Source organism: Cibotium barometz, chromosome 16 (assembly GCF_041138505.1).
Source record: "Cibotium barometz isolate CiBa-2024 chromosome 16, ASM4113850v1, whole genome shotgun sequence".
NCBI lineage: Eukaryota > Viridiplantae > Streptophyta > Polypodiopsida > Cyatheales > Cibotiaceae > Cibotium > Cibotium barometz.
In genome coordinates, this window is record NC_141061.1 from 15,090,491 (window position 1) to 15,113,545 (window position 23,055).

At 45.2% G+C, this 23,055-nt stretch overlaps 1 protein-coding gene across 4 annotated transcripts in view; it reads left to right on the forward strand.

The window, feature by feature from the left end:
• The window catches only part of LOC147630415 (immunoglobulin), a 62,076-nt gene extending 39,486 nt beyond the window's left edge, over nt 1-22,590 (forward strand). Inside the window, exons 3-11 of one of the 4 annotated variants that reach the window (XR_015267640.1) lie at nt 13,223-13,383; nt 13,463-13,547; nt 15,712-15,779; nt 18,897-19,155; nt 19,277-19,453; nt 19,554-19,672; nt 20,062-20,115; nt 20,228-21,902; nt 22,088-22,590. Coding sequence is in view for 2 of the 4 variants with exons in the window: in XM_086810287.1 (XP_086666413.1) it covers nt 13,223-13,383; nt 13,463-13,547; nt 15,712-15,779; nt 18,897-19,155; nt 19,277-19,453; nt 19,554-19,672; nt 20,062-20,115; nt 20,228-20,311; nt 22,088-22,501 (1,421 nt within the window). In the remaining 2 variants the exon portion in view is untranslated. The remainder of the gene's footprint in view (nt 1-13,222; nt 13,384-13,462; nt 13,548-15,711; nt 15,780-18,896; nt 19,156-19,276; nt 19,454-19,553; nt 19,673-20,061; nt 20,116-20,227; nt 21,903-22,087) is intronic. The other 3 variants (XR_015267641.1, XM_086810287.1, XM_086810288.1) reach the window with 3 other exon arrangements.
• Nucleotides 22,591-23,055: the final 465 nt, after the last annotated feature.

Below are 23,055 nucleotides of genomic sequence, written 5' to 3' on the forward strand. Positions count from 1 at the left end.
TTGGATACCAATGTTGGGTAGGAGGGAAACTAGCCTGCACACACACACACACACACACACACACACACACACACACACACACAACCTCAAGCACAGAGAAACGTGAATGCTGGAAAAGATGTACTCAATAATGATATGAAATGAAAGTACAAGTGAGTACTAAAAGGCCTAGGGCTAAGTGCCCAACACACATAAGTGTGTTCACACGGGGAAAAAACCTGTCTCCAGTCAAAGGGAAAAAGTGCCCGTGAGTAAGCTGGGTTCACACCTGAACTAGCTGGGAGTGGACATGACTCAGCTTCAAAGGGGGGTGGCGGGATGGAGAAGAAGTTGGGGAGAAGGTGTGCCAAAGCCGGAGATCCCATAAGGTAGTCCACAATGCTAGTACCTCCTGTGTGAGGGAAGGCTGTGAGGGCGTCAGAGGAAGACCATCGAGACATCCTGTTATAGATAACAAGACCATGTGCAGCTCCCGGCTCGAAGAAATATCTCCCATACACATTGTGACCTCCTCACGGTCCTGTGATGATCTCTACAGCCCCATGTCAGTGATGTCCAACTCCTGTAGTCTGATAGGGTCGTCAAGATCAACTAGTTGGACCTGCTGACTTCCGGTCTTGGCGTTGAAGTCCCCAAGCAGGACGACTTCCCCCAGTTGTGAGAACTCCATAATATCCCCATATAATGGTAAGTACGGTGACTGGCCATGTTGTGCAGTGTAAGGGGAGTGAAGAGAGAGAGAGAGAGAGAGAGAGAGAGAGAGAGAGAGAGAGAGAAATATTAACGTCTGTAAGAGGCCATAATGGCCTATGAGACCAAAACTGATAGTACATCTGAAGTTGGTGTCTCATCATAGAGAACAACCAAATGAAACTGAAAAGTACAATAAACTGACTGTCTTACATTTATAAGAACTGTAAGTAAGACTCCTAGATGATACTGAGTAGAAAATACTGGAACATGTATATCAAGTAGGTCAATGTATGCTGATCAGTTGGAGTGTTTCCCTCTCCTCAGATCAAATATCTCCGCCATGGGGTTGTCTAGAATGGAGAGGTCGTAGAAGCGAGGTAGGCGCCTCTGATGCCGAGCAATAATGGCTCTGATCTGGCGATGGTGAGCATGACATAAGACGACTTCTCTATCAGTGGTGACTCCTTGGGAGCATGGCTGGTGCCCTGATGGCCTGATGGAGGAGGTATCAGGAGGTGTGTGGGCTGGGTTGCTGGTGCTGGTGCCGAGAAATCTGTCAAGATCCTCTGTCTAGGTACATTATGGCTCGGTCTCCTGTCTGCCAAGAGGGTCTCTCTGTGTCTCCTGAGCTCAAGTAGGAACAATCCTAGGCATCTCTGATCCTCAAACTCCATGACCCTGCGTAACGGCCCAAAACCCTCTCGGAAGAGGGAGTGATATCTCCCTCAGATCTCATAATAGACTGTACATCGGCAAATGTACTGCTCCTTTGTCTCTGCCTCTTGGTAGCATAGCTGACAAATGCGGTCATCCGAGATCTGATGCACATATCACCCTATCTCAATCCGCAGCTGGTGTGATGAGGTCCAGATCTGTCCAATGGCACAATGTATCCCATGTGATAGGTGTACATCCATGTACACTGGGCGGGTGATAAAATCATATGGTGAGAGGTGTAGAAAATGGCTCTTGTAATGAGCCATTTTCGTGCGTAAGGGCTTGAGGGGACTAGTCCATGTCCTCTCTGTGTCCACTCTGACGATATCCATCCTAATCACGTGGTTCTGCTCTGAGCGGGTAAGATCCAAAAATGGACAATCCAGGTTGTACTGAAAGGGTGGTAGTGCCTCTATCCGCAAACCATGTAGGTCAAACCATGATCTCATCTGAGCATACCAGCAATGAGTATCTCCATCCTCTGCCAACTGTATGGATGAGGTCAATGCCAATCGGGAGTATCTCTGCTGAGGGAACTCCCATAGCCGATGTAAAAAGGTAACTGCCTAGAATAGGTCCTCGGTCACTACTGGTGCGGCACCCAGCTCAGCCCGAACAATCTCATGTGGTAGGAACGATTTGCTCCGAATCATGTGGGCAATCATCATAATTAGTGGTCTCTCCATTTGCCTCCATCCGTCATTTGTCCCTCTCTAAGATCTGTGATGTACTGCTGGGCCCCCAAATTGGAGCTCTGTACAGGAGGGTCGGTGTGACAAGTGTATCAAATAGCCACAATTTGGTGTGCAGCTCCTGAAACTCTGTGTGTGCACACTGCCTCTCAAGTGGCCCCAAGGCTGCATGCCCTTGAGCTAATCTAGTTGCTGCTGCCTCCTTCAGGGAGAAACACGGTCCTGTGAAAGTAACTCCCAAGTAGACATATGACCTAACGTACTCAACTGGCTCCCCTCGGAAAGTGAACCGAGGCTCTGATCTCGTCACCCATGCCTGTGTGGTGTTAAACACCATAACCTTGGTTTTCCCAAGGTTCACTGTCAGATCTCTATCCACACAGTATGCCTGTAATGCATCCAGATGTCTCTGTAATCCCTCCGGAGAGTCTGAGATTAGAACAATATCATCTGCAAATAACAAGATGGGTATCAACACCCCTGCCAGGCATGCCCCTGGGCCTCCCAATCTATCTACATAATCGAAGACCACATCAATGTACAATCCAAAGAGGGTGGGTGATAGCGGGCATCCCTGCTTCACCCCTATTGTGCTGGTCACCATATCAGATAGTCCGCCTGGAGCTCGGACTTTGCCTGGAGCAGACTCATACAAAGCATATATCCCCCACTGCATATCCTCAGGTACTTCAATGTCATGCAATCTGTGCATAAGCTTGGCACACGGTATGGTATCGAAGGCTTTGCGGCCGGAAGGCCACAAAGAAGCAATATATCCTTCTCTTCTGTGCCCTGCCCTCTTCAATAAGTGCCCGAAGTGTCAGTATATGATCCAAGGTAGTAAATCCTCTCCTGAAGCCGGCTTGTCCCTATGCTCAATGACTACTCTTTGCCCAATTGCTTAGCTCTGACTCCAATATAGAGCCATATAGTTTGCCCAATTGCTTAGCTCTGACTCCAATATAGAGCCATATAGTTTGGCCAAGTAATGACCAATCATAATCGTCCTATAGTTGCCCGGTACCATGGGGTCCCCACTCTTAAAGAGTGGTACGATGATATGCTCTGTCCAGCTTGTCGGGACACCCTCACAAATGGCACGATTAAACACATGTACGATCAGCGGAGCCAAAGTATCGCGCGCATATGAGAAGTGCTCTCCAACTAGCCCATCATTCCATTATGTAACCTATCTATCGCATCTAGCACCATTGTGCATAGTAAAAAAGGTGCTGCTAGCTGGTCTAGCTCCCATTGGAGGGGGGGTGGGGGGCTGTCCTGGTGCATCATACAACTCTCTAGCATAAGCATGCCATGCCTCAGGTGCAGTAATCAGAGTACCAGGCTGTCTCTCCTGTAACATCTTCCATGCCCTCTTGTTGTCCTTCCCCAGGAAGAGTTGGTAGATCTCCTCCTCTAACTTAGCCAGGTTGGCTCGTTTCTTCCTCCGCAAAAGGCGTTGAAAGATCATCCTGGCCTGTCTATTCGTGTGAGTCCCAATGGCACGCCCACGCTGTAGCTGTGCCCGTGTCTCACGACACTCATCATCATACCAACTATTCTATGGGGCAGTGCTGCCGAGGGGGTGGTAGAAGGGATCATAGTGCAGGGAAACGCATATGAGGCGGATGCATGTAGTACACCTGCCAATCCTCTCGTAATCTCGTCCAGAGGGCTATGCGGGTCTAAAGCAAACAAGCCATCAGATACTGTATCTCTGTAAACCCTAGCTGTCTCACGTGTAAATTGATATCTTGGGTACCTAGGTAGATGAGTGGCTGGCCCATCTCTTGGGGGTTTTACCTACTAGTGTGAAACTAGTATGCATGATCGGTTGATATGCCAACGGACCGACTGGAAATCGTGAAACCCTGCACATCAGGTATCAATGAAGGAGATTCCATCAAGTAGTCCACTGTGCTCGCTCCCCCTTTAGAATTCCAGTGTGTGAGAGCATCTGATCCCTGCCATCTTGATAGGCCATTGTATATGACCAACCCATGTGCACTCCCGAGTGTAAGAAAATGCCTGCCATAATCTGTAATCTCCCCCTCATCCTGTGCTCATCTCTGGAACCCTACATCTTCTGCCGTGATCTCCCAGTACATAGCCTCCTGAGTATCATACAGCTATGTGTCTGCTCTGTGCCTGTACGTGCACTAAAGTCTCCCGATAGTAATATGTCTCCCATGTTGGCAAACCTCATGATATCATCATATAGTGGCGTATAGGGTGACTCTCCTGATGGTGCAAACCTCGAGTGGGCTGGGGGAAAGTAGCATACCGCCACATATAGCTCGTGGAGCCCCTCTCTGCATACTCGGACCCACATGTACCTCGCATCTGCATCTCTATGTACCACATATATTTTGTCACGAATCTCCTCCTTGACAAGTATTGCCACTCCTCCAGATCCTCTGGTACCTCCCACTGTGCGTGGCTGAGGGCGGAACACTGATTCCCATCTATAACCCCGCATGTCAGGAAGCCTCTTGTTTGTACATGATGGGTCTCCGTATACATAGCAATATCACTGTGTCTGAAAGTATCCTCGAAGTATCTTGCATCTGTTCTAAGGGCTCCATTGCAATTCCACACCGTGAATCGCAAGGTCTCATAGGCCGCACACCGTCAGGCGGGCCTCCTCTCCGTAACGATGACTCGGCCATCTTTGTATACGGCCCATTTTCCCTCTTTCCTTGCCTCAAGTACACGTGGCATGTGTTCCTTCCGGTGTGCTGTCTGTGCTGGTGTAAGGTCCTCATCCAAATCTTTTCCCCCTTAAGGGCCATCCTTTTGGAGAGGAAGGCCGCCTTCTCCAAGTCATCAAACCCGATGATCAATATCTTCGCCCTGGTTTCATCTCTGCCTACTCGCCATGCTCCAGTAATGGGTACATCAGTGGCTCCAATTTTTGTTGCAAGAGCTTTTGCATCCTCTTGGGGATTTCCCTTATCTTCCCAACCAACTACGCGTACATGTAAGGCATGTGCCCGTCTCTTGGCTTCCTCTTCCAAAGTAGCATTCATCACCTCTACTTTATTGACTGGTGTATCCTTCTGCTTTTTTACTACTTCAATCCATGGGCTGACTTCCTCAATTTGTTTCTTTGTGGCACTGGCAATTTCAGCCCATGAATGCATTTCCTTCTCATCCGCAACCACTTTTGCCTTACATGATTCCAAAGTGTTTTGCATTTCTGTGATGTCTTTTTCGCGGCCAGCCATACATGTCTTCAAGGTGCCTTCTTACGATGCAACTGTTGTGCCAATCTCCCGGAGCATGTCATCCTTCCATTTCTGCATCTCTTTTTTCATTTCCGTGTGCATCAAGGCTTGGGCTAATTCCATCTCAACCCGTACTTGGGCTTGCATTTGTCCCTTCAATTGGGCATATATCTCTTCCTTCAGCATTTCATATATCACTTTCTTTTGGCCATGCATCTGCCCAGTCCATTCCTTTTCAAGCTCCTGTCGCATGGTGTTCATCTCTGTCCCTTATGTGCAGCTATATCTCCTCATAAAGTGCCGGGCCATCTTCGCAAGCCTTCGTGAGCCAGGGGACATGATCCCTTCCCTAAGTCTTTTGCAGTAGGCATTTGGTGCCTTCGTGGGGGTGTGAAAGGTTGTCACACCATCCTGTTCTCCCTCCAGGGATTGAGACATGTTTTCCCCTAGTTGCTGCCTTGGGGGCCTGAGCAAGGGTGGGTGGCAAAAGCGCGGATCACAGCAGAGAGGCGGGCAGAGGCACGCAGGTCATCTCAGCAGGCGCACATCTCAGCAGGTCATCTCGGCAGTGAAGGAGCTAAAGAAGCTCAGCTGTAGAGAGTTAGGGTTTCATGTGGGAGACATACACAGAGAAGAAGGGAGAGAGAGAGAGAGAGAGACATATGGGGATAAGTCAACTCACAAAGTATGAGTGTGTGACTCCCCTATCACACATGTATATTTGCTCTAGTACACATAGTGCACTTAGTACATTAAAAGTACTAAGTGTACTATGTACTATAAAACTTATGGGCTAGTACACACTATAAGGGTGGGCATAATGCCTTTACCCCAACAACTTGAAGGAGCTAAAGAAGCTCAGCTGTAGAGAGTTAGGGTTTCATGTGGGAGACATACACAGAGAAGAAGGGAGAGAGAGAGAGAGAGAGACATATGGGGATAAGTCAACTCACAAAGTACGAGTGTGTGACTCCCCTTTCACACATGTATATTTGCTCTAGTACAGATAGTGCACTTAGTACATTAAAAGTACTAAGTGTACTATGTACTATAAAACTTATGGGCTAGTACACACTATAAGGGTGGGCATAATGCCTTTACCCCAACAACCTCCCACTTAAAGGCAAGGTGCCCTTAAATGAAGGAAAAGAAAAATCAGCATGTACATGATAATATACAAGGCCATATCAAGGCTGAAACTGGCCTCATCCAATGCCCATCAAGTGTCTGCAATGAGCAAACCGCTCTCGAGGCAAACTCTTTGTCAACAGATCAGCCGGGTTGTCATCCGTATGAATCTTAACAAGCTGAATTTGCTTGTTCTCTATCACCTCTCTGATGAAGTGATACTTCACATCCACATGCTTCGTCTTTGCATGAAAGACAGGGTTCTTTGCCAACTGGATGGCACTCTGACTGTCAAAATGCAACAATGGAATATCCCTTGTATAACCCAAATCAACCACTAACCGAGATAGCCATAATGTCTCCTTGCAAGCCTATGTGGCTGCAATATACTCGGCCTCTGTAGTAGATAAGGCAGTGCACTTCTGCATCCTGGATATCCATGACACAGCACCTCCTGTGAATGTAAACACATAACCGGTAGTAGACTTCCGGTTATCTGGATGACCGGCATAATCCGAATCCGTGTAACCATGCACTAATGCATCCTGTTTGCCAAAGCAGATGCACATATCCTGTGTGCCCTTAAGGTATCTCATGACACCTTTCACTGCTTCCCAATGCTTCTTGCCAGGGTTGGCCATGTATCTAGAAACTACTCCCACTGCAAATGCAATGTCCGGCATGGTAGCAACCATGGCATACATGAGACTGCCACAAGCTGAAGCATATGGAATCTTGGCCATATCAGCCCTGCCACTATCTGACTGTGGGCTGTCCATAGCACTGAGTTTCACATATGGAGGCAAAGGAGTACTAGTCTTCTTCCCTCCTTCCATATTGAACCTCTGCAAAACTTTGCCAATGTATTCCTTCTGAGACAAATACAACACATGCTGATTTCTGTCCCGAAGTATCTGCATACCCAAAATGTGATTTGCATCACCCAAATCCTTCATATCAAAGGTCTGATGCAGCCTCTTCTTTAAGGCATCCATCTCTTTACGAGATCTCCCGGCAATCAACATATCATCAACATACAAGATGAGGATCAATAGACTGCCATCTAAAGCTTTCTTGGTGTATAAGCAGTGATCTATGTCACTCCTCCTGAAATCCTGGGATTTCATGAATGTATCAAATTTATGATACCATTCCCTTGGTGCCTGTTTGAGCTCATAAAGACTCTTTTTCAGCTTGCATACAAGCTTCTCCTTTCCATTCACTGCATAACCCTCTGGCTGTTGCATATATATCTCCTCATGGAGATCACCGTGAAGAAAAGCAGTCTTCACATCCATCTGAATCAAATCCAGATCATCATGAGCAACCAAAGCTAATACAGCTCTAAGTCTGGTCATTTTGACCACTGGAGAGAAGATCTCATCAAAGTCCACACCATATTCCTGCTTGAAGCCCTTAGCCACTAACCTGGCTTTGTATCTTGGCTTTGCATCAGGTGCAACTTTGAGCCTGTAAACCCACTTGCATGGCAAAACCTTCTTGCCTGTAGGCAAATGCACCAACTTCCATGTTCCATTTTTGTGCAGAGAATCCATCTCTGACTTCCTAGCACGCTCCCAAAGAGCCTTGTCCGCCCTCTGTAAAGCCTCCTTATAACAAGAGGGCTCCCCACAGTCAGTGAGCATCAAGTAGTCAACCCCTGGAACAAACCTGTCAGGGGGTCTGGAGGGTCTTGTGGACCTCCGTACCCAATGACCATCATTTGCAGGTTGCTGTCCAGCCTGCATATCACCTATTGGTGGCTCCTGTTCCATGCCATAAGGTTGAAAGATCATGCCCGGTATCTCCTCTAACTGTGGGATATCCATAGGGATATCTTTTGCCATCTCTGGCTGTCCATTTGGACCATTTTCAGCACCATTTAAGGGCTGGTTTTGTTGCTGTAATGGCTGATTTACAGCCCTTGGTTGTTGTCCATGATGTCCATCATCATCAAAGATGACTCTGCCAGGCTCCTGTTGCCTTGCAGGCTCCTTATACATGCATGTTTCATCAAAAATGACATCATTGCTGCGTATAATCTTTCTATTCACTGGATCCCAAAGTCTATACCCCATTTCACCTCTGTCACCATATCCTAGGAATATGTATTTGTGAGACTTAGGATCAAGTTTGGTGCGTATTTCCCTGCATATGTGCACGTACGCAACGCAACCAAACACTCTCAAGTGCTTGTAGGACGGAGGCTTCCGTGTCCATACTTCCTCTGGCACTTTTCCACCAAGCCTCGTGTTAGGTGACTTGTTTATAAGATGAACGGCTGTCATAACAGCTTCAGCCCAAAAACCATGAGGTAACGCAGCATGTGACAACATAGAACGGACCTTCTCCTGAATGGTCCTGTTCATCCTCTCTGCTGTCCCGTTTTGTGGAGGATCATAAGGAGTAGAGAGCTCCCCCTTGATGCCTTTAGCATCACAAAAGTCCTGAAACTGTTTGGACATATACTCTCCACCATTGTCGGAACGCAAAGCCTTCAGTGTTTTGCTAGTTTGATTCTCAACATGAGCAACAAACTTCTCAAACACTGAGAATGTATCACTCTTCAAATGAAGAGGATAAACCCACACCTTGCGTGTGGCATCATCAATAAAGGACACAAAAAAGCTGAGGTATCTCACATACATCTGTATGCACAAGCTCTAACTGAGCATCTTTCTGTCCAAGAGCTTTCTTGTGGGGACACTGGAGTTGCCTGCCATATATACAATGCTCACAAAACTGAAAACTTGAGAATTTTAGAGCAGGCAAGTAACCAAAACGAGACAGTTGCTCCATTCCTTTGACACTCATGTGTCCCAACCGGCTATGCCACATAGAGATTTCCGGCAGCTCGGTTGCATTTACATTAGCATGGTGACAAACATTAGCATGCATGAAGTAAAGAGTGTCCACCTTTGAGCCTCTGGCAACAACCAGTGAGCCCTTACTAATCTTCCACTTTCCACGACCAAATGTGGTAACATAACCAGCATCATCAAGCTGTCCAGTAGAAATCAGGTTCTTCTTGATCTCGGGCATATGCCTGACATCATGGAGCATAAGCTGTGAGCCATCTGAAAACACAAGCCTCACATCACCTTTGCCGAGAATCTGGCATGCATGGTTGTCACCCAAATAAACTACTCCTTCATTGTCAGCAGTATACCTGACAAACAAGTCTCTGCAACCTGTGACATGAAAGGAGGCACCTGAATCAATGATCCATGAGTGCATATCATAACCATCTCCTGCATGGAGTGAATGGGCATTAAGTGAAGACATGAATAGGACTTCATCCTCACTGTCACCTGCATGTGACACATTGACTTCTTCAATCTTGACTCCACTTTTGCCCTTTGGCTTTGCATCTTTGGCTTCATCTTTGTCTTTGTCTTTTCCTTTGCCCTTTTCCTTTTGATCATTCTTCCATTTGTAGCATTGCTTTTTGATATGTCCCTTCTTGCCACAATAATGGCATTCCGAGTCCTTTTTGGAGCGGGACTTGCTCCTTCCCCGTTCTTGGCTTTTACCCCTTTGCTGGGATCTCCCTCGTGCATTCATTGCATTGGACTTTCCAACAGAGTTGTTCTTCCTGTTCATCTCCTCTTGAAGGAGAGCACCCTCCACATCTGCATATGACAGCATAGCATTTGAATTGCTAGTGGCTGTCCTGAATGTGTCTCAACTCTCTGGCAAAGTGCATAAGAGAGGTGGGTTTGAACTCATCGTCCATTGCCAACTTTTGATTGATGACCTGGCTGACAACACCATTAAACTCATTTAGATGGGCTGTCATAGACGCCCCTTCCTTCATTTGAAGACGTATGAGTTTCTTCAACCAATACACTTTGCTTGAGGCACTTTGCTGGGCATACAAGTCCTGCAATCTTTGCCACATTCCCCAAGCTGTCTTCTCTTCACGTATGCTGAAAAGTAAAGAGTCTGACACAGACAACATGATGGTGGATCTTGCCAGCTCATCCATATCTTCCCATTCTTCAGCAGTAAGAGAAGCGGGCATTACACCCCTTTCTTTGATGGGCTTGTGCTGCTTTTTCTGGAGCAACACATTATAGCACGCTGCACTGGGTTTGCCAAATGTCATAATTATGTGAGCCTTCAAGCTTCTTGATGTGAAGCAATGAAGAGCTCTCACCTGTGGTTGCCATAGCAATATGCAACCTTTGACACAGTCAATGCCTGACTCCCTGCAAGATGTGCAAACACTGCACCAAAGCACACAAAGTGCTCACAGTTGTTCTCCCAAAGTTTATCTCCCACTGCGGAAGCACGAATGCAACTCTCTTCCCACTGAATGTGATAAAATCACCAAAATCTGGTCGCTGCAGATTTATGACAGCACCTTAGATGTGCTCTGTTCCCCTTCCAAAGTACTGTACAACAGTACTAAGTGCTCACCAATGATGTACCAAATCTGTACCGGCAAGTACAGCAGCTGAAAATGAGCTTTTTCCTCACTCAAATCAATGTACAGCCATGCCAAAACTTGTACAAAGTTGTACCAAATCTATACCAGCAAGTACAGTAGCAATAAATGCTCTCCTGGCCGTCCAAATGAGTGAAAATCAGACCTTGACAGTCCCCACCACTGCATACAACAGTCCCGTACAGAAATTGAGCAAAAGCCCCTAAACTGCAAGTGGATTACTGAGGGTTCAAGGCATAAAAGTCTTCCCTGCTGCTTTGCCAAGCTCAACAAGCACAAAATCTTGAAAAGCCCCTTGATTCAAGATCAATTTCTGATCATGAATGGTACATTAATGCACATGAAGGCATCCAGAGTCTTCACAATGCTTCCCCCTGGCCACATATACATCCAATACATAAAAGCCCCTTGATTTACTGGCACATTGAGTGCTTGACAGGCATCAACACATTGCCCAAAGCATCAAATGCCAGTGCTGCCTGCATGCAAATCAACCCAATTGGCACAAAAGCCCTTTGATTTACACTCCAATTTCCTGCAATTTTGCCCCGAATGTGAGATTGCTCACATCATACAGCATGTATGAATGCCCAATGGCACAATTACATCAAAAGCCCCAAATGTTGACACCCAATTTCCTGCAAATTGACCCGGAATGTGACCAATGTCACCCAATGTTGCCAATTTTGCTCAAAATCTGAGCCATTTGGACCTGTACCTGCTCAATTGATGATAATGGACATGCAAATCCCAAAATTGAAGCAAATACCTCAGACAATTTTTGATTTCTGTTGCAGAAAAGGGGGGGGGGGCGTCGTATTTGCTGCTGCTGTGCAGGTACGGATGGTAGCTGAAGAGCTCTGTAGCGATCACGCCATGGCGGCCTCATACACCTGTAGGTCAGCTCCTACGTTGACACCTACTGCACAGCCTGGTCCTTGCTTGGACTGCGAGCTGCAGCACAAGGAACACCTGGTGGCCGCCCTGTGCTTTGCTCACGCCAGTGCCTTGCGCGTGCTGCGACGGCCTCTTGGTGTCTTCAGTGGCGGTAACGGTAAGCTGTGGCTGGGCGTAGGTTCTCACGGTGAAGACAGAGGCAGACGACTTTGTCAGAGGGACGTGTGTGGCCCAGCGCAGCTTCTCAGCAGGTAGTTGTGACCGGCTGTGAACGGGGTCTGGATGGCGGCGGCTCTAATATCGCTGTTGGTCCTGTAAGCGCACACACGCGCATAAGTGATGGTGATGGCGAGGGCAAGCTTGGCTCTGGCAATAGCTGCGGCTGCAAGTGACGATGGTGGCGAATTTTGCTTGTTTAAGCGCAGACAGGCTGGCGCACTTCTCCAATGCTCACACGCACAGGCTGTCGACCTTCAGCCATGCCTGCTTGGACACACACCTGCAAGCCCTGCGCTTCACCTGTAGCATCTCCAATGCTGGCGTACCTCGAGCTGGTTTGCCCTATTCTGCACACAGCAGCGATACACACATGTGCCTTAGCACCTACACAAGCTTCTGCCCAATAGCTCCTGCTCACGTTGCAGCTTACGGTGAACTTGGCTCTGATACCAGTTGAAGGAGCTAAAGAAGCTCAGCTGTAGAGAGTTAGGGTTTCATGTGGGAGACATACACAGAGAAGAAGGGAGAGAGAGAGAGAGAGAGAGAGAGAGATATGGGGATAAGTCAACTCACAAAGTATGAGTGTGTGACTCCCCTATCACACATGTATATTTGCTCTAGTACACATAGTGCACTTAGTACATTAAAAGTACTAAGTGTACTATGTACTATAAAACTTATGGGCTAGTACACACTATAAGGGTGGGCATAATGCCTTTACCCCAACAGGCAGCGTGCAGATCATCATGGGTGCGCACAGAGCCAATGGTCAGCAGCGCACAGGTCAGCAGGTCATCTCAGCAGGCGCACATCTCAGCAGCGCACAGGTCATCATGGGTGCGCACAGAGCCAATGGTCAACAGTGCGCAGGTCAGCAGGTCATCTCAGCAGGCGCACAACAGAGAGAGAGAGAGAGAGAGAGAGAGAGAGAGAGGGAGAGAGAGAGAACAACCGCTGTCCCTGTTTTAAAAAAAGGGTAAAAATTTCAAGTAACCACCCTACAAGAGAACCCAACAGTGATGTGATCATAAGAGACTCAGACTGTTTTGAGTAGTCCTATGCATGGGAGTCTGAAACTGCACTTTCATTTGCTATTTAAGACTGTTTGACTTCATTATATGGATCATTTTAAATTTCACTTGGTAAGGTTTAGGTATTGAATGTTGTTGGATAGGAACTCAATCTGTTCTTATTCTCAGATCTTGTTCGAACTGTTCTTCCGAAGGTCCTTCCACCTTCCTATAAGGGCACTGTGGCTCGATATCTTTACTACCTTGTGGTAGGCTTACAGTGGTCCATTTCTGTCATCGAAAATGGTCACAGTCGGCGTTTATCTCCCAAAACCCCTTTGTCTCCTGTGGTAAGTTATTGATGCTGCATTGAATTCAATGGTATGGTAGCTTATGAGTATGGTCAAGTACCTTGTTGGTGATTTACAGGAGGTTAGAACCTTTTTAAACATTTGGACAATGCCAACAAACAGTGGACTGACAAACGAGGAGCCTCAAACAAAAGATTACTGGGGTAAATTTTTTGTGACAGTGGCTTTGCTGTAAATTTTTCTGCTACTGTGGCTGGTGGTGTTTTTACGTCTACTGTTTCACTTTACACTGCTTTTTTGGAGAGATTAAAGAGACCTTTCATGCCTTCATATGCCATTTTCAATTTTCACTAGAAATACAAGCTATGACACATGTTAATAGTATGGGCCACACACCATATTAACAGGAAATGGCCGTTTCCTAGCCTAGAAATGCGACATACATAGATCTTTGCTCACTGTGGAGGACCTTGAATTGAACATAGTTTGATCAACTAGTTGGGTTCTGCATTTTAAGGGAGGGCAATCCGGTTTCTCACTAGGTCTATGACAACTACTTGGGTTTTGAATTTTAAGGGAGGATAATCCAGTTTCTCACTAGGATCTATGACAACCCTTTTTTTTACTTAAAATTTACAAATGCCTGAAGTGAAGGTGTAACTAAAGTATGGTAAGGCTAGATGTAGAAATGACCATTAGCTTAGACCACATGAATAATCATGTGCCCTGGTAGGCACTGCAGCTATGGAGAGTCAGTCACATTGTCAATCAATAAACATAGTCTACGGTTAACAACAGAACTTATGCCCTTGATATCATAGAGACTGCTGGTTTGCGAGTGGGCTTCGCTACACATTCAGTGTGTCTCATGACTGTGCGATGTGAGAACTGGGTGGAGCATTTCATGTGTAGTTACTCTAGTGTGAAGGCAGCAGTTAAGCAAGGAAGGATAGAGATTTCTGGTTTGTGCATGCATGGCCATAGTATGTAGAACAAGATTGAAGTAAGCTATAACGGTGGCCAAAGGTCTCATCAACAAAGCATGTAAGGCTTCGTCTGTGGCTGACAGCTTTAGAGGGATTTTACATAACCTTGGGATAAGAAAAGACTCACTGACAGTGTTTGTCGATGAGTGATCCTTCATGGAACCTACGATGGGAATCCCCTTGGTTTTACTCCTGACACCCAAAAAGGCGTGAATATTGTACACTGGTGGAGTGTGAGGGCCTTTGTACATTATGATTTATCCTACATGGACCCTACGGATATCCCCATGGATTTACTCCCAACATCTATAAGGGTGTAGATACTCTCCACTGGTGGCATGTGAGGGCCTTTGTACATTAACATGCCATGTTTGTAGCTTTTGATGGAATCCTCTGAAACCTGGAGGACCGAGTTCTGTGATGCCTCTACGTGTATCTTGAGATGTATTTGACTAGCATGTTTCAAATGAACAAAGAACATGGATAGCTCGTGTGGGAAGACCCACTATGTGCACTACCTGTGGAGGATGACATGCCCTGGAGGTGTCGAATTTCAACAGTTTTTGGTTGCCTTGCAGCCAGTAGTTTTTCAAATGAATGGCCCACCTCATTGTGGCTTGATTCGATTGCCTAGCAGCATCATTGCCATGGAGACTGGACCAGCAAAGCTGAGTGGGGATGTCATAGCACATAGTCTATGCTATGCATGATGGAGTTGATGTTTTGAAGCTCTGTGATGAGTAGACTCTCATGGAGTCGAGTTCAAGATGATTCTTCATTGCTATATATACACCATGTGTAACCAGGCATATAAATAAGGAAGACGGTCTTATTTCCACATAAAGCTCAGAGTGCCCTCATTTTTTGACTCAAAACAGGCTTATGAATTTACGCAATGTCTAGGCTGTTAAATGGGCAGTTACAGAAATCACTTTGAAGGATTCAACCCTTCAGGAAACAGAATTCCATAGGTTCTCATACTTGGTACATGCAAGATTGATGCAAGTAGTTGAGAACGTTTACATTGGCCCTACGAGATATGGGTCTTCTACTAATTGTTCTTTCTTGTTACAAATTTTTAGTAGTGTCATCAGGTTGTAGATGACTTCTCGTTAACATCCGTTCTTCCCTTCACCTGTTATGTAGGTTTGTCTTCAGAAATCTTCACACACTTCCTTGGACACACACATGCACAACACATGATAGATAGATAGATGTATGAATGCATGCATATGTTTTTATGTATGTCATGCATACAAGCATGCATGTATGTATGGATACAATCTGTATGCATGTAGTGTTTTGTTTTGTTAGTGTGAAGATACTTATAAGAAGTTGCTGACACAATTCTCATGAGTTGTGTGCACTTTGGAGGGTGTAGGGATTGTTCCTCAATCAGCTGTCCAAGTGGAAATCTATTGGAAGGAGAAAAATGATGAGAACGATTGGGTAAGTTGAAGAAGGCGATTCTATCTCTTGTATATGCTGTATAATCGTGTGGTTAGGTGTGGTTATTTTTGTGTGGCTAGGTGTGGTACCTTTGTGATCTGCTTATTATTTTTAAATGGGCTGCAAAGGAAACAAGTCTTCAACAGTTAAATGTTTGTGCAAAATTTCCTTATGGTTTCAATCCTTACACAACGTGTTTTGATGGACCATCTTCAATTCTAGAAGCATGATATGGTGGTTTATACATTAAGATTTGTACAGTAACTTAGAGATATTGTAATAATGTATGAGCCCGCACCCGTCTTGCATTGCTATGCCCTCCAATAGCACCTGCTATGGTCACTAGTTGCTGGAGTGGTGTTGGGAGGCATGACCATTTGGTGGCACAAGAAGCATTGGCCAGGTAGTTTAGGTAACACAACTCCATCCTCTAGAGTAATGAGATCCATCCCGGCAAGGAACTGATAGATGTTGAGTGAGCTTCTCTAGTGAAGGGATGGTCAGTCAGAGGGATGGGAGTCCTGCAACCCATGCCATGGCAGGGGCCATTTTCTGGGAGGTCTCAATCACCTGTTCAAAATGTCATCCTTTCACTGGAAGAAGCTCTGAAAGCCAGTGGATCAGTGTCAGGCGTGGAACCATGGTGCCATATGGCGAATTCATGTGCACTGCATACTGCGATAAGGCACAGCTGCAGTACTTTGTTCGCGAGAGCGGCTGAGTCCAGGATTGCAGCTGTGGTCCATGGACAGAAGTGGAGTACATGGGCCCTTATCCATACAAAGAAGGGGAACAAGTTGTCTACTTTTCTATTTGGAATGGTTGATTTATTGCCACTGCAACCTCCGTCCTGTTGAGTAGAGGCATTTCTGTGGAGCCACGCCGGACAAACATAGACAAGATTGACATTGAGAAAGTTAAGTGTTATATGCGGTTTATTGGAAGTCTTCTTGATCGTGATTATTGATTCATTTACTTGTGATTATGGTAAGAGAGAGAGAGAGAGAGAGAGAAAGAAAGAAAGAAAGCTATATTAAGCGTCAGGGGTGCATGTGACATAAAGGACACCCCTGTGCATAGGCAGCCTGTAGATGGAGACGATGACCTGCGTTTTTCTTTTCTGGCACAGCTGGCTGCAAACGCACTGTTTCTTCCCTCTGTTAACGTTGCGTTTATGATCTTGCATTGGATAGGAGAGGAACACTTTGCTCTAGAAGATGCTGAAAGCCTGAATGAGGACTGGCGGTTGTATGTCACCTATATATAGTGCCATTGTGTGCTAGTTGTCTACAGTAGAAGCAGGCCAACTGTGAAAAAGAGGAGACAAAATTCATTTAAATGCTTTTTCTCCTCACATGGGCGCCCTTCTCTTGCTTGGGCACTGCCCAAATGACTGCACCTAAAAAGTGCCTAAGGGCTTCTGTCCGCAGCCTGGCCCATGATCCTCTGAAGCCGAATTGGACATCCTGGTTTCTTGCGAGTGACCTTAGATGGAAAAGGCTTTTGTACAGGTAGATGTTACAATTCCTAATCAACTTGACTGGTATTCCAGGCACCCGATCGGGTCTAAGAAGTGCCCGGAACTCTGTACATCATTAGAGATTGCAAGTGGGTTACATATGACCTTCCATCATTGACAAGACTCCTAGACCTAGATGGTGCCTGGCAGACTGTCCCTAGACAAGAGCTTACAATATGCTCAGTGCCGATCAAAAAGGTATCTTAATTGTACTGATTACGCTGAATGTCCACGTGGCACCCTAGTACAGCAGGTGCATGTGACATAAAGGAAGTTTCAGAGATTCCTTTGGATGAGCCTGCTTTATGAGAAGCTTGTGTGATATGATCACAAGCAGTGGCAGCAGGTGCTAATACTAGTGCGCGAGCAGAGATGAGTGTTGACATTTGTACTTCTGTTGGTGGACATTTATGACATTTGTACTTTGTTTTGGCTCTTTCTAGAGCAATTATGCATAAACTCAGTACGAAGGGCTTTGTGTGAATATATGCTCTTATGTGTGTGTGTGTGTGGAGTGCGTGTGTGTGAGAGCATATCTTGATACAGAGTTCTACACCCACTATTGGGCACTGATGACGTTAGTGGGGATGTCGTAGTGTCTAGTCCATACTATGCATAATGGAGTTGATAGTTATATAGTCTTGTGGGTTGACTACCATGAGTATATAACATGCACGTTCCTAAAAGGTGAATTTGGGCATGTTCCTGGATTCATCTAGGTATATATATATATATTTTATTGACAATTATCTAGTTAGATTTTCTGCTATTTTGCATATTGTATTTTTTTATCTTGACTCTTTACTTGATTTATGAAGTTCGAAGTTTGATCCATGGATGATGGTCTATGACTTTATCTATCTTGGGACTTGGCATTGGAACATTTCATACTTGACCGTTCTCTGTAAATGTTTGATGCTGTAACATGTTTTAAAGTACAAAATGATGCATTCTCATACTAGAAACCTAGAAAGGTATTGTTTTGCATATGTTCTTCACGTCTATGGGGTTTTCTAAATGTCATAGAGCAAAACTAGGGTTTTTTGGGACCTATAAACAACACCCCCCACTCCCCCTTCCTTCATCTTTTCCCAACATAAGATTTTTCAGATAGGTTTGAAACGTCTATGAAATGCATGGCAACTATGCTTTCGCACACAATTAGGTGCTGCTGGTACGCTAAATATTTTTTTAAAGCTGTTATGGCACTTCATGAGATATGAACATAATACATGGCGTATGGCATTTGATGCATCACACGCCACATTAAATACAAAACACGACCTTCGGCTGATCTTGTTTTGGTAGGTGGCATCCAGTTAATCGATAACCTATGTGAATTCAGGCATACCATGTCAATTGTCTAAGGCCTGCAATCCCCTTCACTTTGTATACCACTCCTTATGAACCTAGTGCTAGCACTCATCTGCTGCTCTTATAGTCAAAAAACCAATCAGCAGAATCTGCTGCTGGCACTAATGCTTAGCTTTACTTATTCAATGCATGTTTTTCGCCTTGATGTGTTCTGCTCATGAAGCATTGATTCCTTATGTTTAGCTTGTTGATATGTGGCCTCATCACTCATAATGTTTGTGCAGGCAAGAGCTTCCGATGTTCTTTCGGAAATCGAAGACGAGGATGCTAGTCAGAGTACCGAAAGTGCATTGCAGAGTCCAGAGAGAGGGAACCTTGTGATGTCCTTTGAAAGGGTGATCCAGCTACAGTCACCTGCGGTGACCCCAAGAGCAGCTTCAAAAAAGTCATCGTTTCGCAGATCTGGTGTGTCTGGATTCAGTTCCTTAAGAAAGCCAGCCTTGTTAACAGTATCTACAGTGGCAGATTCTGATGGAGAAGAAGGTACACACAGCTATGGGAGGCATGTCAGTCCTTTTACTTATGCTTTTGTTAGATTATGTGTATGACACAGCTATGGGATGCATGGCAGTCCTTTTACTGATACTCTTGTTGCTATGAATAGGTTTTCAGTCAAGAGAAGGTCTAGTCTCAGAGAGGAGAGCTTCACTAAGGGGGAAGGGGTCCACAGAATTATGGACAAAGAGCAACCATATGCTGGCAGATAACGATATTCATGAGAATTTTGGTAGTGGAAATCATGAACACGAGTTTGGAGCTGCATTGCCGCGATCTCCGTCTGGTATGTCAATCTCTTGGCAAGACATCTTCTTGATTCAGATGCAGACATGCTTGGTTTATCAAAGTAGTCTGCTGAAACCTCTCCTTTTTGGTTTTCACAGGCACATATGCACGGGGCAGGTCTTATAACATCAGATTTGATGATCAAGTTTTAGCTCGTTTCTCCCCTAGGAATCCTGATTCGACATACTATTTCGGAGATGTGGTAATGTTTATATTGGTACTAATAGTTTACCCTCTGTATCTTTCATGGTTGGGGTGGAGGGTCATTCTAGCTAGCAGGTCAGAAAAGCTGGTCAGGTCTTCTGCAAGGGCTGATGTGCCAGTTGTGTTGGACATTTCATTCTGGACTTAGCTGATGTAGCAGTGAGAGGACTGTGTGGCACCTCCCCAAGACCATGACAGAATGGAATGTTCGTATGTCCATCCAATCTACACAATGTGTTCCTGGCTAATGCTGGTCGCCCATCATGCAGAAGGGGCGCTTGCACGACTTTTCCTTAATCTGCAATTATAATACCAATCATGGAATTAGTTTTATAGTTGATTTGCATTAGGAATCATGCAAGCCAAAGTGGAGCATTGAGTTTTTCTACTGCTCTTTTGCAGGTTGGAGGAGTTTTAAGTTTCTTCCATGATGAAGGCTCCAGGAGATGCTTAGAGGTGTGAAGCCACATGGATCACTGATGCATCACAGATGGATTGTTTCTAAATGAATGATGAAGTAACTGGAGGCAAATGAGTGATTGCTTTGTGATGTGCCACTGTCTTGCAGATCTCAGCAGTGCTTGAGACACGGGAGGTGCTGAATGCTGCATTCATACATCCGTCTCGCAAAAATTCACCAGTGATAACAAAGGTTTTCTTTTTCAATACCTTTTGTTTTTCACATTCTGGGCAAGCTATCATGTATATTTCAGTACAGAAATAAGGATGGTGTACTGGTAATTGGAGATGTAGTCGACTGACATCCTTGGTGAAATTGTGGTTCTCTTGGGAACATGCACCTCCCTTGAGTGGCTTTCAGACACGAAATTGCAGTAAATGGTCCTGATTGGTTGCAATGGATCTTATTGAATCCGGAGGACTCTAGCTTTGTCTATAATTAAATTAGTCTGTTCATGCATAGGTATGATCAGTTGATAATACGGATGGCCCTGAAACATGCTGTTTCAGAAATCCAGGATGCCCAAAACTGATGTTTTCGCCTGAAATTCTGCATGTAACTATGCTACAAATAGAATCCTCTCTCCCCATTTTATACAGTTTTTTAAAGTCTTTGGGAGCAGCCAGCCAGCCAGGGAAGACAAAGAGCAACATATTTCATCACCACAAATCGTTCTAGGGCTTCCTACTGCAACGAATTTCAGGTGTTCAGGGAGGTTTGCAGTTTCATTATATTCTTATGTTCCAGGATTCCCATAAGGGAGGATGCATGATGCTCGAAACAGATGTTTTGGCCCAAATTTCTGCATGTAACTATGCTACAAATAGAATCCTATCCCCATTTTATATCATTTTTAAAGGTCTTTGGGAGAAGCCAGCCAGAGAAGACAGAGCAACACATTTAACCAACACACATCATTCTCCTACTGCAACAAATTGCAGGTGTTTAGGGAGGATTACAGTTTCAATACATGTCTTATATTCCAGAATTCTCATTAGGGAGGATGTGTGGATTAGAGAGTTTAGGGGGCTTAAGCAATGGTTGAATGGCCATGTGAAAGAATGCTAAAGGACAAGGCCAAGGCATTGGTTGAATCATTAGCACATGATAGACTTGTGGGGTGTGAAGCTTAAGGTAGAGGACGGCCATATGCCAGGCATGGAAAAAGGGGATTCAGCTTAGTCGTAGAAGCCCAATCAAGGAATCTCCAAAAGAATTGGGGTCTTAAAGAAGAGATTATATTGGAACAAAGGCTCAGAGGTCAATCAAAGAAGAAAAAGAGTGTCCTCCCTCCATTCTCTATGAACTGTTTGTGAGATTGATATAAGAAGCCGCCTCCTCAAATCAGGCTTATGCCAAATGCCACAGCTTAGGCTTTCCGTCCTGTTTCATGGTTCTTCCGTTCTTCCTCCCAGTGTTTTGGGTTCCTTCTCTGTATGTTGATTCATCATCCCAGCTGAGGTGCAAACGCAGCGTGTATCTGCATGAATAAAGTTCCTACATGATGGAGCAACTGCCATGTGAGATTCCTGGGAAAGGACCAGAGGCTGATGAGAGGAGCATGCCACAATGCTTAGAATGTCACCAATGAAAGAAAGGAAGGGAAGGGGAAATGAATTAGAAGACGAAGCAAGCCCTGCGCAATGCTGATGGCTGGATAAATTGAATGAAGTGAATAATTTGGGAAGGGGAGCTGCACAAGGTGGTAGAACAAGAAGCTTCAGCAAGGGGCAGGATGCAATTGTAGGAAGGAAGCTGGGCTGAGAAAGGGATTATAGGAAAGGTGTGATTTGCACAGCTACATGTACACTTGGATCTGAACTATCTTACAACTGCTTGGCTGATAATCCAGTGTGTGCAAAATATTTGCATGTAGTTTTTATGATAGGCACTATCACTTTGAGGTTCTCCTTTTTTGTGTTTTGTTTGACGCGGATTTTGCCTAACATCAATTTTGCTTTGGTGTAGGTTCAATCTGATTACTATGAAGCAGTGTCAGACATGCTTCAAACGCACTTTGTATTTTCCATTCCATTTGATGGCCCTCCATCCTTTACAACACCTCAAGTTTCTTTGCAATGGGTTCTAAGGTTTGAGTTTGTGACCACCCCTCGCAATGTAGACTGGACTCAGTATGAGCACCCACTTCTTCTCGAAGAGCGAGAGAAAGGGGAATGGTCGATACCAATCCTTGTCCATGCTCCCCTGCCAAGGACTCAGAAAGCAAAAGTGAGAAGGGAAAGACCGTCATCCCCAAGGAGAGAGTCGTGGGGAGATTCTGCCAATTTGGCAGGAAGAATCCCGCCACTTTCCTTACCTCCTTCAAGTGAGAAATTTTTGAGCAGGGAGCACTTGGCTTCTAGCTCTTTCGACTCAATGTAGCAGATGGAACACCATTGTAAAAACTCTTGTAAGGTTATTTTTCATTAATAGAGGTGGCATGTCTGGCACCATTATGGCATGGATGAAAATCTTTGTATTCCTATTAATCCATGCAGGCAAATGGTATATAGAAGTTTATTATTTGTGAAGTCCCCATGTCAGATGTGTATGCGAGTAAGGATGTTTGTGGAGAGGTTTTCAGCATTAGGCTGGCTCTTGGGGTGACAGATTCGGCTTTATACAAAGGACGATTTGATTGGGGGTGCATCTTTAGTCTGTGTGCAACTCTCTCTATCCACCTATTTTGACTATATGCTTGGGGGCCTTCAAAGAGAAAACAAAGATGCCCTTCCCCTCTTGCTTTCAACATGTTGGGATTGAGTGAGTTTCTCAATAAAATGATATACATTTTTCGTGTGAATAGGCTCGTGCTAGTACTAATCGGATTTAGCCAACTCTGTATACAATCTTCACAAAGTAGGTGCAGGTGCTTATTGTGTGCCTGAACACGTGTTATGGAGATATTGGAGCATGTGTTGTAAAACTCTACAAAA